Source organism: Furipterus horrens, unplaced genomic scaffold (assembly GCF_987537825.1).
Source record: "Furipterus horrens unplaced genomic scaffold, mFurHor1.1.pri manual_scaffold_17, whole genome shotgun sequence".
NCBI lineage: Eukaryota > Metazoa > Chordata > Mammalia > Chiroptera > Furipteridae > Furipterus > Furipterus horrens.
Window position 1 is genome coordinate 1,791,517 of NW_028327187.1, and position 16,715 is coordinate 1,808,231.

Below are 16,715 nucleotides of genomic sequence, written 5' to 3' on the forward strand. Positions count from 1 at the left end.
GAAATAGGGTACTAGAAACAAAAGCCATGACAAGATAGAGAAAAAGCAGGCTTTCTTGTTATCAGGCCTTCCCTATTTGAGAATTAAAGTGTGCATTATAGTATAACGCCATGCTTACTCATCATATAATTGTGGGAAGACACTTTTCAGGGTCCTCTGTGACTAAGTTAATGCTTAGAAATACAGAACAGTAATTATTTTCAATGCATAAAGGAAAACATTTGAGAGAAAACATTTATCTGAGCTCCTTATAAGTTTCAAATGAATGGGGGTGGTGGTGGAAGGAATGCATTTGTCTCGGAGATGCTGTTAATTCATATTTTGCATCTTGAAAACTTGAAGAAAGGTAATATGAGTTTATTCATTGTTGTTATTGGTACATTATGAAAGAAAGGAGCTTTGAATTAAAACTGACAGGTTTCTTCGCGGTGGGGGGGGGGGAATGCGTATAGCAAAGGCTGTTGGGAAGCAAGCGACTGCCCATTACAGGCCCCACCCCGCACCGCCCGAGGCACGTTGGCCATTGCGTAGCGGCCATTGACCGCCATAGTCAAAATGGAAGCCGCCGGGCAAAGCTCCGCGTCTGCCGCCCAGGGGGCACCCGAAACCACTTCCATCAAGTGTAGCAGCGCCCCCCCTGAAGCGCTGGGGTCACCGGGGGCCAACAAGGAGAAGAAGAGGCCGTGGCCCTCCGCCGTCACCAACATCCTGCGGAACTGGCTGTTCGCGCACCGCCTCTGGGCCTACCCGTCGGAAGTGGAGAAGCAGGCGCTGTCGGAACAGACCGGCCTGACCACCCGGCAGCTCACCGTCTGGTTCGTCAACGCCCGCAGGCGCGTCCTCCCGCAGATGCTGCAAGAGGCGGGCGAGGACCCCAGCCAGATCACCACCTACCACCGGAGGGCCACCAATGCCAACGTGAGAGCCTGCAGGAGGAGACGACTGCCTGCGCCGCCTGCCAAGGCGACGGGGGACGTCGCAGACTTCAGTGACCTCCACTTGCTGGCTGACACGGCTCTCCAGAAAGCTGCGGAATGGTAGCTGCTGGAGAAGCAAGAGTCCGATCCCTGACTTCCCACATCTGGGAAAAGCCCAAGTTCTCATTCATGTTTTCCTAGCTAATTCCTTTGTTTGTCTTTTACAGGAACTGTTCCTTCTAGCTGTTTGATGACACCCACCGATACCCAAGGGGACCCACTTGGACCAGATGCTTCACCGCGTGCAGATGGAAGAGCCCTGCAGCAAAGATACCTGCTCATTGATGCTCACTCCTCCCCAGACTTTGGACAGTTACACCAAGTCATCTGACACTTCTCCAGAAAAAGACGCTGCTGGCTTTTCCACTTGGGCTCCACGGTTGGTGCCGATATAAAGTCCCCCTTCTTTATCCCGCTCTCTGCAACTTTCCTTGTTGGCTATTATGAATGAGGCACAATAAACACTGTAAAAGAGGGCTCTACCCGACACTGCCCTCACTTTAATAAACGTTTTATAAAATTTTTGATGCTGTTTGCCTTTGTACTGTTGATAGACCATCTTAAGGAGTACCTGAGGTATTTCTGCAGTGGAATAAACATAAGAGACAAAATGCAGTCAATTAATAACCATGTTACATATAAAGGTTGAGCTACTTGTTTCCAGTGTCAGTGAAAATAAACAATAAAGGTAATGAAATGCCAAAGGGGAAGTTTCTGCCATGTGTTGTTGCATAGTTGCTTTTACAGAATAACTGTTATTAGTTTTTTAAAAGGTATCTATTTATTTTTTATTTTAGAGAGAGAGGAAGGGAGAGAGAAAGACAGGGAGGGAAATATCAGTGTGTGGTTGCCTCTCATGCACCCCCAACTGGGGGCCTGGCCTGGAACCCAGGCCTGTGCCCTGACTGGGTAGCCTATAAACCTTCTCAAAACTTGCTCTTCATGCTTCCTATAAAATACAAATTGGAAATGTGATATACATAATTTAAAACATCTCCCTTACTTGAACATTTTTAAAGCTTATTTTTATTTTTCACAGTGTTTTTCATTTTGTTTCAACAATTCTTATTTTCTCTTATTATTAGTTATTATTACTATCCCTTTGAAAATGTTAAAGTTCTGCTTTCCTATTTCAAAACTTACCTGAAGAATTCTAAAGCTATTCCCTTAGCTTTTGAGGGTAAAATATAGAAAAAGTTGAATAAGAAATTATTTAAATCAGTGATAATTTTTGTAAAAGATCACAAACAATTCAAATCCCCTTCATACGTGCTTCTGTAAATAAATGTACTATGAAGCACTTACATGAACATTAATTGTTAACTATACATCCTGATATAAATTTTCACTGTTTAACCTTTAAGGAAAGATATTTTCAGTTTTCTAAATTTTCACCAATTTATCATTAAGCTCTGCATAACATGTTTATGAGAACATTGAAGAAAATTAGAATCTGAAGTTAAAATAATACAACCAATGCTTTATTAAATTGTAGTAATGTAAAATTATGACATAAGTGACTTTTTATAGAAATATCTGAGGTGATGTTAGAAATTCTTCTACATCTTCTTAGCCCACCACAAATTTAGTAGTTTACTAAAGAAAAACCAGTAAGGTTGTGTTCGAATGCTATCAGCAGTGTGTGTGTGTGTGTGTGTGTGTGTGTGTTATACATGAAAAGAGGGAATGAGAGTGTGTGAGAGAGATTCCAAGAATCCAACAAGAGAAAAAACTTTACTTCCAAGTCAATGGAGTACATTAGCAAAATCTTCACTGTGAAAGCGCTTCAGCCGATATGTACTTGTGAGATGTTTATACCCCTTAGGAATTTCATAAAAATCCTACAGAACTTCACCTTTAATAAGCAAAATTATTGCAAGGATTCAGGCCAAATATATCTAGATTCTGAAGTACCAGGAGGCTATAAAAGCATTTGTCAGGGACACACATAGCTTTCAGGACATAATTTAAAAGTTACTTTTCTATGTAAATATATGATTTTAAAAGGAAAAGGTCAGGATATTGTTTGATCAAGTGACCCATTGACTGCATACAAGAACCTAGGAAATTAACTTACAGTGCTAACTATAACATAGACAAAGTATAAATACATTATAAATCAATCAGCATATAGAATAATGTAGGGAAATTGTGTAGCTTTCCAGAAAATTCTTATAAAATTTGATTCCCTATTCATAAATATGTTTCTCTGATAAATCTCGCCTATACCTATACTTCAGACTTAACTATAATCATATCTAAAGTCAAACATGGTTCATCCTTCCCTGCTATTCCCATATTAAAAGAAAATGAATATAAGTGGAATTTATGATCACATTGGTAGATTATAAATCTCAGCCGCTCCCAGCTGCCAAAGCTGAGACTCTTCCCCTTCCTGTCCATCAGAGCTCATGCAATCCCCAACCTGTTTCAGTCATCGGAGACTAATGATATTTTTGCCATACAAGGAAACCTCATGATCTGTCCGTTGCACTGGCAGGAGAGCCGCGTATAGCCTGTGCGTTTGAATGCAGAACATGTGCAGGACTGAATGGATTACCTGTCACAACAGTTCCTCAGACTGGATAAATTATACCCCTCAGTTGGGTAGTACAAAGGTAATTCTGTTGCCATATGTTGTGCCAAAGAGCTGCTGCTGTGACAGGGCACATTATCGATGATGTGTGTCTCTGGGATGCCCATTTTCTTCTTCCTCTACAGAAACCGCATCTCTACCAAGTTTGTGGTGTTCCAGCAGAAAGGCTTCGCCAGAGCTGGAAGCTCCAAAGTACATAAAGCACCACTCCGGACGACAGTAAGATTCTGTTGCAATCATTAGATGGGGTAGGATTTTATAAATGACCCTAATCCTTATAACCAGTGCACGCTGGGATTTCAAGATGAAGACATTTTTTAAAGTCTACTAAGCAATAAATATATTGAGAATTCACCCTTTTTTTCTTTGCATTTTAAAACTATACTGTTCTGAAATTACACTCGTACTGTGGACTCTTTTTTGAAGGATGAACCAAATAATTATTTATTATCATCAGGCCATATATTAGGCCACACAAATATGGTGATGTGATTATAATAAATGACAAAGCAAGCGAAGCACACCACAGAAGTCTTTCCCAAGCCTTATGCCTCAGTGGCTTGAGTCAGTAAGTAAATAGATGAATGAATAAATAAATGTAATAATATAATCTCTATATGTTCTGCAGCAAGCAACACAGTAAGTTTTCATCAAAGGAAGGAGTAGCAAGCAAGGACATCTCTAAATGCACACCACTGGAAAAAAAAAGAAAAACATTTTCAAACAGCAATTTCAATTCTCAAAATCCAGTCTCTGTACCCTTTTAAGGGATTGGATTCTAGTCATAACTGTGCCCCTTGCTGATTACAGACTCCCAATGTTTCATAACGTCTCCAGAGAGAGACTTGGTCTGAATTATAAAAAGCATAAGACTGAATCTGATATTAATAACCTCTCTTTCCCTCCCCCTCTCTCAAAAAGTCAGTGATCATGACTTTGAATGAGAATTTTTAAAAAATAAGTAAATAAAATAATTATCCCACTAAATTTTTCCACTTTAAACAATGAAAATCTCGGCAATTTCCTATAATTCCCATATTATAACATCTACATGATGATTCTTTTGCTTGAGAATAACATATTTTTATTCATTTGTGAGGATTAAGAGATGCTATTGACAGTTAAAACAATCCTATCAACAGAATGTAGATATCGCAGGAGCCTTTTGGCTCACTCCAGTTTTAATCTTTATATATTATATTATGTATTATATAACATCATTGTATATTATATATGCATATATATTCACATACAGAGAGGATATGTATATACCCTACCTCAAACTCCTATTTATTTTTTGTTTTTTCCTTGTAGTTTTCTTTGCTCCTAAAGGGAAGTGTATTGTGCTTAGAAGTGAGGACTGAACACCTTCTTTTCTGCTTCCATCACTTAAAAACCGCTAATGCCAAAAAGTGAAAAAATTCAATAAGAGAGATTATTTATGTTCCTACTGCATCTTTGTTTCCTGACGCTTTGGAATTTTATGTACTGCTAATGGTCCAAATGGAATATAGGGATTCAGTCTGGAAAAGACTTAACTAACATAAAGCTAGGATAACCTGGTTTCTTAGAGTAACATTCTGAGTACTGTACAATGATTTGGAATATTGGGGTACGAATTTTCAGCCATATATTCTTTTCTTTAATATTGCCAGAGGCAAACCTCAGCATTATGAATTATTTGTAATAAAAAAGATTAATTCTATGGGACGTTTCCTAGGAACAAAATGTAGTTTCCAGTATGTGTCACTGAAGCGATAATTCATTAGGTGATCAAATATACAACAGAAGAGTTGGTAGAGAAAAAGTGATTTAAGGAAAGCAGGATAAAAAGCAATGGTTTTATGATGACACATTGAAAAGGAAAATGTTTGGTGAAGATTACTTATTTTACATAAAATGATAGCTCCCCTCAAACATCATTCTTTTCACCAAGTATTGATATGAGTATAATAAATATTTTTGGTATTGATGTAATATAATTAGGACGTTGCCCTTCTGACAGTTTGAGTTCTCAGGATGCATTTTCAACATATATTTTTATGGAAAACAGCTTTTAAAACAATATCAGCCCCAACACATATTTACAGGACATAGGACATGGAACGGAACGTATGACTCCTCCTCATTATCAACAAGGATGAAATGTGGAAATAGTTTTTGTTCCAAAATGTGTTTAGTAATAATGTTATTCAAATATAACTATTTTAGAAACATATGGCAGATACCTTTTAAAACAATATTTCTCTTGCAATCACTGGCAATTTAACTTTTGTATTAAAAATGGTTTTCATGATGGAAATAAAGTAATATGCAAATAATAGGTGCAAAGGAGAGAACAAAATATCTAAAACTCTGTTTTTAAAATGCCATCTTGATTTTATTTAACATAAGTATGCAATTTTAAAACTTGACCACCCATTGTGAATAAGAATATTTCAATTAACTTTTTACAAAAGAAAATATTTTACTGAAAGGTAAATAAAGTCCATATTCATGACTAATTTATTTGATTATATCTCTGTGCTTTTCCAATATGAAATATATTTGTGTTCATTAGCATGATAAAGTACAAATATACAATTCCCATACAAGGAGTTCCCAATTTATATAGATTTTAAATATAAACACACATTTGGAAGGTAGCCATCAAATAGCTTAAGTTGGGCCCGCTGACGGCGGGGCGGAGGAGGGGATTTAGGCCGCGCACCGAGGCTTTCAGGCCACCGCCGTCATGGCCAGCCAGTCGCAGGGCATCCAGCGGCTGCTCCAGGCCGAGAAGCGGGCCTCTGAGAAGGTGTCCGAGGCCCGCAAACGAGAGAACCGGAGGCTGAAGCAGGCCAAAGAAGAGGCGCAAGCTGAAATTGAGCAGTACCGCCTGCAGAGGGGGAAGGAGTTCAAAGCCAAGGAAGCCTCGGCTCTGGGGTCCCACGGCAGTTGCAGCACCGCAGTGGAGGACACCCAGGAGAAGATGACTGTTCTCCAGACCTACTTCCAGCAGAACAGGGATGAAATCCTGGACAACCTCTTGACCCTTGTCTGCAACATGCGGCCAGAAATCCATGAGAACTACCGCATAAATGGACAGGAGAAGCTTGAATTATATTATTGTGGAAAGGCATTAAATTACTTCTGTGTATTACATAGTAGGTCCTTTTTACTTTTTGAGAACAGAAAATCTAGTTTCTTGGTGTAAAGTTAGAGCTTATCCAGAGATTTCATCTTTTTACCTCCTATTTCTTAGAAATTTAATGGGTATCCATTGTCTTTTTTTTCTATGCCTTTTGCTCAAGCAACATACATGTATATGACGATACTATTTTTTTCTTTCTTAGATATAATAACACTTTTTTTTTCTTAAAGAAAGAAAGGGATTAAATTTTTTTTCCCCTAAAACTTTCTTGAAGGTCAGGGGCTTTATCTATGAAAAATTAGTAAATAGCCGTTTATAACCTGTGTAAAGCAGCAACCAGCCTTAAAATAGTCCTTTCTGGCTAAGGTCAGAACAATGAATACTAGTATGATTATTGGAGCTGCTTTTAGTATCTCTTAATCAATTACTAGCTGATAGAATTTAAGAACTGTTACATGTTATTACTTGCTGTACTGATAATCATTTAAAAGTAAAGACTCTTTGTCATGCAAAAAAAATAGTTTCTTTATGATCAGCATTGAATTGTTACATGGAAAAAAATATATAAGATACTGTGTGATTCTATTATAGAAGCCTACAATAATTATATATCAGTAACCTGATAGGTTTATATGTATTAACGCTTTGTTTTAGAATCCGGAGCTGAAAGGCCTTGCTTTGCGGGTAATAGACCCCGGAAGAATGAAGGCTGCTCATTATATTTGCAGTTTGAAAAATCCGTAGGTTTGAATTTTGTGTTCCACCCCAAGTGCAGTCCCCTTCCATCAGCCCTGACCTCTGGGGACTCCCCCTGGTTCCTGCAGGCCCAGCATCATGGGGTGGTGACAGGAAGGGTGTCGCAGGCCTGCGGAATAGGGGCGAGTGGTGATAGGGGGTTAGGAGGCTTCCCTGGCTGGCTATTTGTTCTGGATTTTCCACTTGACTGTGAGGAAGGACAGAACTTCCCGCACCAGTGTGGCCAGAAAGTAGGAAGAGGACAAAGTCTTCTCAGGCCAGGGTGCTTGTTTTGGCAGAATCTCTCTTTCTGGTGCCACCAGGCCACCCTAATGTCTCCAAGGCAGGAGGGGAGCCTCAGGCCGTGTTGGGAAAGAGGGTATTCCAGGGGCCTTTTACTCTTACTGGTAACAGGGCTCTTGCTGGGCTGACGTCAAGCTGACAGAGGTGCCCAGCTGGTTTGGGTTTGCAAATGCTGGGCCCCAGCGGCTTTCTTCTGTTGGGCGAGGTGCAGTGGGCCCCCCTCAGACTGCTCTGGTCTGGTTTCTCCAGTCCGGCGGTCCCAAACAAATTTGCCTTTCTCGTGTTGCCTTTTAGGGGTCTCTTCAGATTGCCGTCTTTGCTATTTTCAGGGTTTCTATTTGTTCTTAGAGGGGAGAGCTAGAGAGAAATAAAATTTTATCTGTACTGAGTTTTCATCATTCTGTGACCTAATGCTTTATGCACGCTTCTTTAAAAATATGTGTATATATAAAAAATTTTAAAAAGATATGTTTATACACATAATATATGTATGAATATGACTATATATGTATATATAAACAAAAATATATGTGGCTGCCGACGGATATAAATATATGTATAAAATATGTGTATACATTTATGCATAAACATAGGTGTAGATATATATATATACATATAAAAATATGTATATTCTATGCATGCTTCTTTAAAAAAGATATGTATATTAAAATTAACATATTTATATGTAAATACATGTATAAAATATATATAAACAATACAAATATAAACATGTATACATATATGTGTATATATGTATCTATAAAATAAATACATGTATTTACATGTAAATATACAAAAGCCTTAGCCATACATACATATATATGTATCTATAAAAATACATATGTATGTATAAAAGCTAAAATGTTTTTTTCTTATTTTTCATCCAATATATATGTAAATATATAAAAGCCTTAGCCATACATACATATATATGTATCTATAAAAATACATATGTATGTATAAAAGCTAAAATGTTTTTTTCTTATTTTTCATCCAATATCTAACTTTGTGTATTTTAAATTAGAAATCTATCAATGACCATGTATGGTGGTTATTGATGTATTTGGACTTGATTTCATCATCTTCTAGGGGATTTTAATCCCTTATTCTTTTCCATATTTCTTTTTCTCATGTGATTTGTCAATATTGTTTGAAGTTTTTGGTTACTATTCTCAGGTCCTTTATCCCCATCTACTGATTTTCACCTTCTGTCTAATAATAGTGTTTTCCTGGAAATTACAAGAGCGTGCATACTCTCGTGTAGATCGCTCCTCTGTGGACCTACCTGCTATTCGGGTCCAGCATTTTATGCCACCAGAGTCCCAGTTAGAGGTTATTGTTGTCCTTACTGCGAGGCTGCTGTGTCTGTGCAGTCTCTGGCTCTATAGATCCACAGCCAAACATCTGTTGGGGGCCTGGTTATCAGAGCCAGGGCTTGAAGAGACACACTGGGTAAAATTAGACTAGATTGTGGGCAAGCTGCGACCTCTCTGTCACAACTGTGTCTGTCTGTCACTATATATATGACTGGAAAAATATTATTAAAATAATGCCTGACCATAACAGTGTTATTAGAGTAACACCCACGGCCTCACTTTTGCCTTTCACATCTTGTACAAGTGTTTTTGTCATTGGCCAACTCTAACCCATGAGAATACAGGCAAGGAGACTGTGAGAAGCGGAGGCCTTCAGTGTACCTCGGTGCACAGACAGCGCAATTCAGCACACACATTGCGTTACACATGTTTACTGATTTGTTAGGGTATTTGGGGGTGGAGACTGGTGAGATTTCCTCTTCTCCCTTGGAGACAAGCAATACAATTCATATTATATTTCATGAGGTTGTGACTGTTTTTGAAGAAAGGGGCTCCTTTAAGATATCTAGTTCGCCATAGTGTCAGAAAGACAAGTTGTCTGACACCCTCTGATAAAGATTGTGTCACTTCAGTAATTTTATTGTCAAAATTTAGTACTTCATGAAGTCACATTCAATATTTTCTGTCAGTAGGAAAATTTTAGGACAATGTCATTCTACTTTACTTTTAATGACTTTTAGTTTAAAATGATTGATATAGTAGCTTTCAAAAGTACCTAACCTCTAAAAGACGAAGTTTGCTTTTTTTAAAAAAATTCATGGATATAAATTGGTGAAATGGCTACATATTTTATCATCTAGCGTAATTTAATGCTTCATATCCTAAGAGGAAAGACAACAGGCAAAGCTGACTGATGAATGACATTTGTTCTTTGGGGGCGAATGTTAATAGGGATTTCAACACAAGTTGTGGACAATCTTGATTCTATTTTAGTTTTAGAAGATATTACGTCTACTTCACCATTTGCAAGGGCATAACATGTCCCAGAAAAAGTGCCAGAGTGACTTGGCTGTCTCAGGTTAGTTTCATTTTCTCTGGAGAAGGCTACAAGGATTAAGTGATTATTTCTCCCCAGCTTGAAATGGAGGTGTCTTTTTTCACTTAACAGGCCTCTGACCACGTCATGTCATCTAAAGTCACTTCTATTTAACATGTAACACTGTACTGTGCTTGTTCTAGATTGCTTTGTTTCTTCTTTTAAACCCCTACAGATTTTTCATATTAAACCTGCATTTTAGCAGGAATTACAAGTCTAAAACTTGACGTGAAATACCAAGGCTCTTAAATGAATTGATTTTATAAAACAAATACGAAGCCCGTTTTTCCTTTAAATAAAAAGTGGATGCAGAAGTTATTGTTGTTTCCAGTGGATGCACGACTTCAATTTCACTTCACTTTCAATACTCACAACTATCTTCCATCGCCCGCCCCTGTTTCCTATGCAGCATTTCCCACGTTCTTCAAAGAAACTATTTCAGGCTCATTCTCTTGAGCAATTCCTGCCTCCTATTCTGATACCTAACAGTTTGGGCTATTTTGTTACTTTATTCGCTTTTAACTGTAGTTTCCTAAAACTCAAGTGTTACTAATAATAGAAAAATTAAGTACCATAAAAACAGAAAATGCTATTTTGGAGACATCAGTTTATTCCACATATTGATTTTATTAAAAGTATTATTTCTTTATTTATCTCTTTTCCAAAAATTTCAGTCCTTTCTTTCAACACCTGAAACAAACGTGTCTGTGGGAAGAAGAGTAATTGTCTACATTTCAGTGAAAAAAGCTCACCATACATTTCCAATATATATGTGCATTGTACAGATGCATATTATACATATTATATATATATAGTAGTTATTAGTATGTGCCCCTGTATTTAAAAAAATGTATAAACATATTTATTTTTGTCTTATTTAATAATTCAAAAAATGTTTTGCTTTTACTGAAATATTGTCTAATAGACAAATATATTTTATTACCTGGCTTATTTTTATAAATTATAATGCTTATCATGAATGAATGTGTAACTAACAAACTACATTGATCCAAAGGAGAAAGCTATTCATTGCCTCTGCTTATTCTATCATGATTTTCCCTTTTGGCAGTAACACAATTTTTGTGGAGGATTCGTATGTCAGTGTTTCTTGATAATGCAAAGCTGTTTTATTTTTCTGTATTTAATGATCAGGTTCAAGACCCACTTAAGTTCTTCGGAAGATATTTCTATTGTTTAGAATATTTTTCACTTTGCCAGTCAGTCATTCTTACCAGCAGTGGCTTCTCTTATGACATCCATGGTGGTTGTTTTTACATGTGCGAACGCAATGAACAACACAGCATGCATTTTTTATGAGTGAGAATGACCAACTCACAAGATAAGTTGTTGATACCTGGACACTTGGCAGACGTTATCTCAGAAATGAATTAAGTGGACCTATCACTTCGAGGTTAGAGTTTTGCCAATAATCAAAGTCAAGCTTTCAAGGAAAAATGAGGATGATGGGAAACTTGTATCTGCAAATGTGAGCTTCTGTTCATCACTGTGAATCTGATAGATTCCCAATACATAAGACATTTTTGTGTATATATTAACATACTTATATTTGTATTATATGTTATAATGTTTCAATATTTGGAAATTCTGTATAATTTACTTACCAATATTTTTCAGTTGGCTAACTCTTGGCATTATGAAACCTTTCCTGGATTAAAAAAAAAAAGATGTATTCAAAATAGAAGGTAGATGGTAGATGAATGAATTTTAATATAACAAATGGAAAAGTTCACAGATATAGCTTCAGATTCCACATTGCAAGTAACTTTTACCAAATTACTACTTGTTGATTTTTGGTGCATTTCTCAAATGATATCCACATTATCTGAAAATATTAAAATATCTTTCCTTTTTCAATTACATATCTCAGGGAGGTCAGATTTCCTTCATTTGCCTAAACTAAAACAATTTATCACAAAAGGTTGAACACAGAAGTAAATATGAAAATTCAGTGGCTTTTTATTAAGTTCCTTTAGGAAATTTTACAAAATGTAAAAACTTACCATGTTTCTCAATACTTTTTGAATGTAAAATATGTTATTTATATTTACTTACAATGAGTTATGTTTTGGTATTTTAACTAAATCAATATATTTTTCTTTAATTCTGTTTTAATTCTTAATACAATAAATACTTGGAGATATAACCCACATAAAGCAAAACTCTTTGGAGTCTTCAATAATTTTTAATACTGTAAAGAAGCCTTGAGAACAAAAAGCTTGAAAACATCTATGTAAAAAAATAGACTGTGCATTTACTATTTCATAAAATCTACTAGAGAGCTACACAGCCATTTTTGTTAATCACAGAAAAGTCTTTTTTGTAAAAGAAAAATCCATAGCTCAGCTATTAATTTTACATGTCTCTTTAATTTGTTGTCATGAAATAACTAGCAAAATTGTGCTATAAATTTTTATGGCAACACCCCAATGCATAATAAAGTATTGGATGATTGTATTATATATTTAAGGTCTTATTTTATGAAGCTCATAACATTGATGATACTCTGCAGCACGTTGAAGAATTTTGGTTTTAATTTCTTCATAATTGTGTGTTGCTACCTCTAAAATTTTTCTGGAATTCTTCTATTATCCTCAGGAAAACAGTTCTTCTTTCAGTGTTTACATTTACAAACTTTTCCCATCAAACATTGTCTTTATTTTAAAAATTAATACCAGTGAGAATATATACTTTTTTAAAAATACTGCTTTATGGGTAAAAAAGGTTTTGTATACTTTATTTAAACAAAACCCAGTGACTATCACTTGAAACAAGTTAGAAATTTATGTCTTCCAACAATATTTGTTAAAAAGAGTGCATTTTAGCCATATCTTTCATTCATAAATTGTTTTAGCTGTTTATACAGAGGGAGGAAGAACAATCGTTTCCTTTTGTTCATTGAGAGAAAAGTTTGAAGATATTTATCATATATTTGAATTTTGTAAAGCACTGAGTTCAGTACTTCAAGTTTGAAATATCACTGAAATTATGCTAGCAGTTTGTATGACTATTATAGAAATTAGTTTTAAATGTCCTAGGAATAATGATGCTTCCTTACATTTACAATAAATTGCCCAAAGGTGCCAAATCATAGGCTACAAATATGTTATCAAACAGTCTCCTCGATAGAGTCAATATTTTGGCTAATGTCATAAATTCCAACTGAATTGCTTTAAAAGTCGTATAATGTGCTGATGAAAGCTTTCACTATTACTCATGCTTACATTGTTATCCTTTTCAATTTTCCTTGCAGGACTTTTAATGCAGTTGTGTATTTTGTGACTATTAATTTAGGCAAAATCAGAAAATGTAATCTGTAAGTCAGCTGAACTGGATGGCAGTTCTTAATCCCAACTTTTAACACCTATTACTGTGTGGTACTGTTATAGATATGGTACTTAAGCATCCTGCCTTAGTTTCTTCAAGTGTACAATAGAAATAATACTAGTATCTATCTCATAGGATGAATTGTGAACCTTAAAGGCAAGAGTACATGTGAAATGCCAAGATAGTATTTGGTACATAGTAAAATGAATAACGTTTATTTATTTTTCATAATTGTGATTACAGTAGTATCCCCTTATCCCCAGTGGGTGCCTGAAACCACCGATGGTACCAAACACAATATATACTATTTTTTCTATACATACATACATATAATAAAGTTTTATTTATCAGTTAAGCACAGAAGGAGATTGACATGATAAAATGGAACAATTACAGTAATATCACTTATGTGGTTGTGGTCTTTCTCTCAAAATATCTTATTGTACCGTACTCACCTTTTCACTTCCAAGAGCACTCTACAGCTTCCCTGTGGCATATCCAAGTTGCCAGTGTCAACTACTCTTGTGCTTTGGGGCCATTATTAAGTAAAGTGAGGGTCACTTGAACACAAGCATGGTGACACTGTGACAGTCGATCTAACCACCTAGATGGTGCTAAGTGACTAATGGGCGGGGAGCATGTACAGTGTGGATGCACTGGACAAAGGGATGGCTCTCGTCTCTGGAGGGACAGAGCAAGAGATCTCATCACACCATTCAGCACAACATGCAATTACAACTGATGAATTATTTCTGAGGCTTTTCCATCACCGTTTTCAGACTGTGGTTGACTGCCAGTCACTGAAACCATGCCAAAACAACCACGGATGAAGAGGCATGGACTGAAGTCAGATTGCCATAATGAAATTCCATGTTGGCCGCTTCGACTTTTAAGAACTCAGTCAAGTTTCTTGACCTCTCTATAAATGATAATCATGCTTACTTCACAAGATTATTAAGGAAACGAAATAAGTTACTAGTAGTAATTTGTTTTACACACTGCCTGGCATGTAGTAAACATTACATACATTTATATTAAGTATATAAATAAAAACATTGTTTTATTTTGCTTTGTGCTGTGCAATGAATTGGGCAAAACTTTGTTCACTAAGAAAAGTACGAATAAGTTGGAAATCAGTTTCGCGCTGTGACTCATTTGTTCACTACCCTTCAGCGTCTTTTCTCTTTTGATGTATCTGAATGCTGGCTAAACATCCTGACTATCGATTTAAACCTAATTTTGTTTTCTTGGCCAAGAACACATTTGACAAGGTCCGACAGAATTTACAATCAGACACAATGTAGTTCATCACTTTTCCTGGGGACGGTAGGGCATTCTTATTTCTGATGGTGGGGATGATTACAAACTTAAAGCAATTAAACAACACATGCTAAAAATGCAGGTTTCAGTTTCCAGAATCTTCTGGTTCTCCTTAAGCCAGAAGTTAATTATGGCACCTAAATTTCAGGGACTTTACTTCATTAATATTATTGTACTTAAAACAAAAAAGAATAGACATGACAACTAAATGTAATATGGTAACTTGCATTGAATCCTGGAACAGAAAAAAGGTCATGGAAAAAAAACTGAACAAATATGAATAATATCTCTATTTTAGTTAATAATCTGTTGTTTTATATATTAATTTCCAAGTTTTGGTAAATGTACTATGATTATGTAAAATATTAGCATCAGAGAAATGCAGACAAAGAGTATATGGAAATTTTCTGTACTCTAATCCCAATTCTTTTGTACATTCAAAATTATTTGAAATGTACATGCTAAAAACAATGTAAGCATATACCTACCATGTGACTCAGTGATTCCACTTTCAGGTATTTAAGGAAGAGAAATGAAAGCATATGTTTGTGCAGACACTTGTATAAGAATGTTCATAGCAGCTTTAGTTTTGAAACAAAAACTAAAGGAAAAAAAACATATTTACATGTAAAAGATATCTGTCATGAGTAGGTCTTTTTTTTTCCAGTTCAAATCATGTGATGAAATTTTTTAAATTTAAAAATTCATTATTTATTTACTGAGATAATACACAGCTATATAGATTTTCATAATTTAGCCTAACCAATGATTTTCTAAATATTATAAAAATTAAAATTGTATTTGCAGAAATTAATGCAATGTTAACTAATAAACCTATAATTTCATAAATTATATAATGGTCCTGGCATCAAATTAAAATAAATTGGAAACATTTATCTATAAAAGTGAAGGTACATTTACTAATGTGTAAGTCATTTTTCTCTTACAACAATACAAAAAGAAATTAAGTAGTCTGGTGATCACTAGGGGTAACAGATGACAATAGAGAACATATGGAGAATACTGAGGAACCTTTCACAAATACTGCAAAGCACCGCCACCACGCTGGCGCCATTACTGAGTCTCTAAAAGGCCGTTCTACTGGTCCACCAAGCTGGCTGCTGCAGAGCCATGGGGTACATGGTAACAACAGTGAATTCCCTAAGTGTGGAAACATCACCTCTTCTTTTCCTGTGAAGTGAGTTCCTTGACAAGAAGCAATGCTATATAGAATAATACCATGATGGTGCAGAAGTCCAACGATGGTAGCTTTGGCCAAAGAATTGCATGCAACAAAGTACTTAATCCAGTGAGAAGAAAACACTGCCCCTTCCACGAAGGAAGCAATGCAATATAATCAACTTGCAATCAGGTAGCTGCCTGGTCTCCCGGGAAAACGGCACCATGTTGAGAAGTCAGTGGTGGTTCCTGCTGCTCAACAATGGCTATACTTAGATTGGCCTTGGTGAGTAGAAGTCTATGCTGCTGAACCCTCCTTGCATAACTTCCTACTCTGTCACCACTGTCACTTTGTTCATGAGCCCATTGGGCAATGACAAGACTCGTTGGAAAGAGGGGCTAAGTTATATCCATAGACTAGATCATTCTAGCCACTTGATTATTATAATCTTCCTTTGCTGAGGCCACCCTTTGACGAGCATTCACATGGCACATAAATACATTCATGTTTTTGACCCTTTCATAGAGACCTAACCATGTACCTATTCTCAACATTTCCTTGTCTCTTCCAAGTCCCTGACCACCCATTCAAACTACTTGTCACAGCCTATAAATAAATATAGAATTTCACACCTGGCCATTTCTCCTTCTAAGCAAAATGTAAAAAAACTGTATGCCTTGCTCCAAACTCTGCCCACAAAGAGGACTTCACTTC

The 16,715-nt window shown here is 36.2% G+C and overlaps 1 protein-coding gene and 1 pseudogene across 1 annotated transcript; both read left to right on the top strand.

Annotated features, from left to right (window-relative positions):
• The first annotated feature begins 555 nt into the window (after window positions 1–555).
• Window positions 556–1,041, top strand: LOC149990341 (homeobox protein TGIF2LX-like). The gene has a single exon (XM_090265207.1). The coding sequence runs from the start codon at window positions 556–558 to the stop codon at window positions 1,039–1,041; it is 486 nt and encodes a 161-aa protein (XP_090121333.1).
• A 5,200-nt stretch (window positions 1,042–6,241) lies between these two features.
• On the top strand, window positions 6,242–6,769 carry LOC149990342 (V-type proton ATPase subunit G 1 pseudogene; annotated as a pseudogene).
• The last annotated feature ends 9,946 nt before the right edge of the window (window positions 6,770–16,715 follow it).

Coding starts and splice junctions, on each gene's coding strand:
- LOC149990341 (XM_090265207.1), top strand. CDS start 556: ATGGAAGCCGCCGGGCAAAGCTCCGCGTCTGCCGCCCAGGGGGCACCC.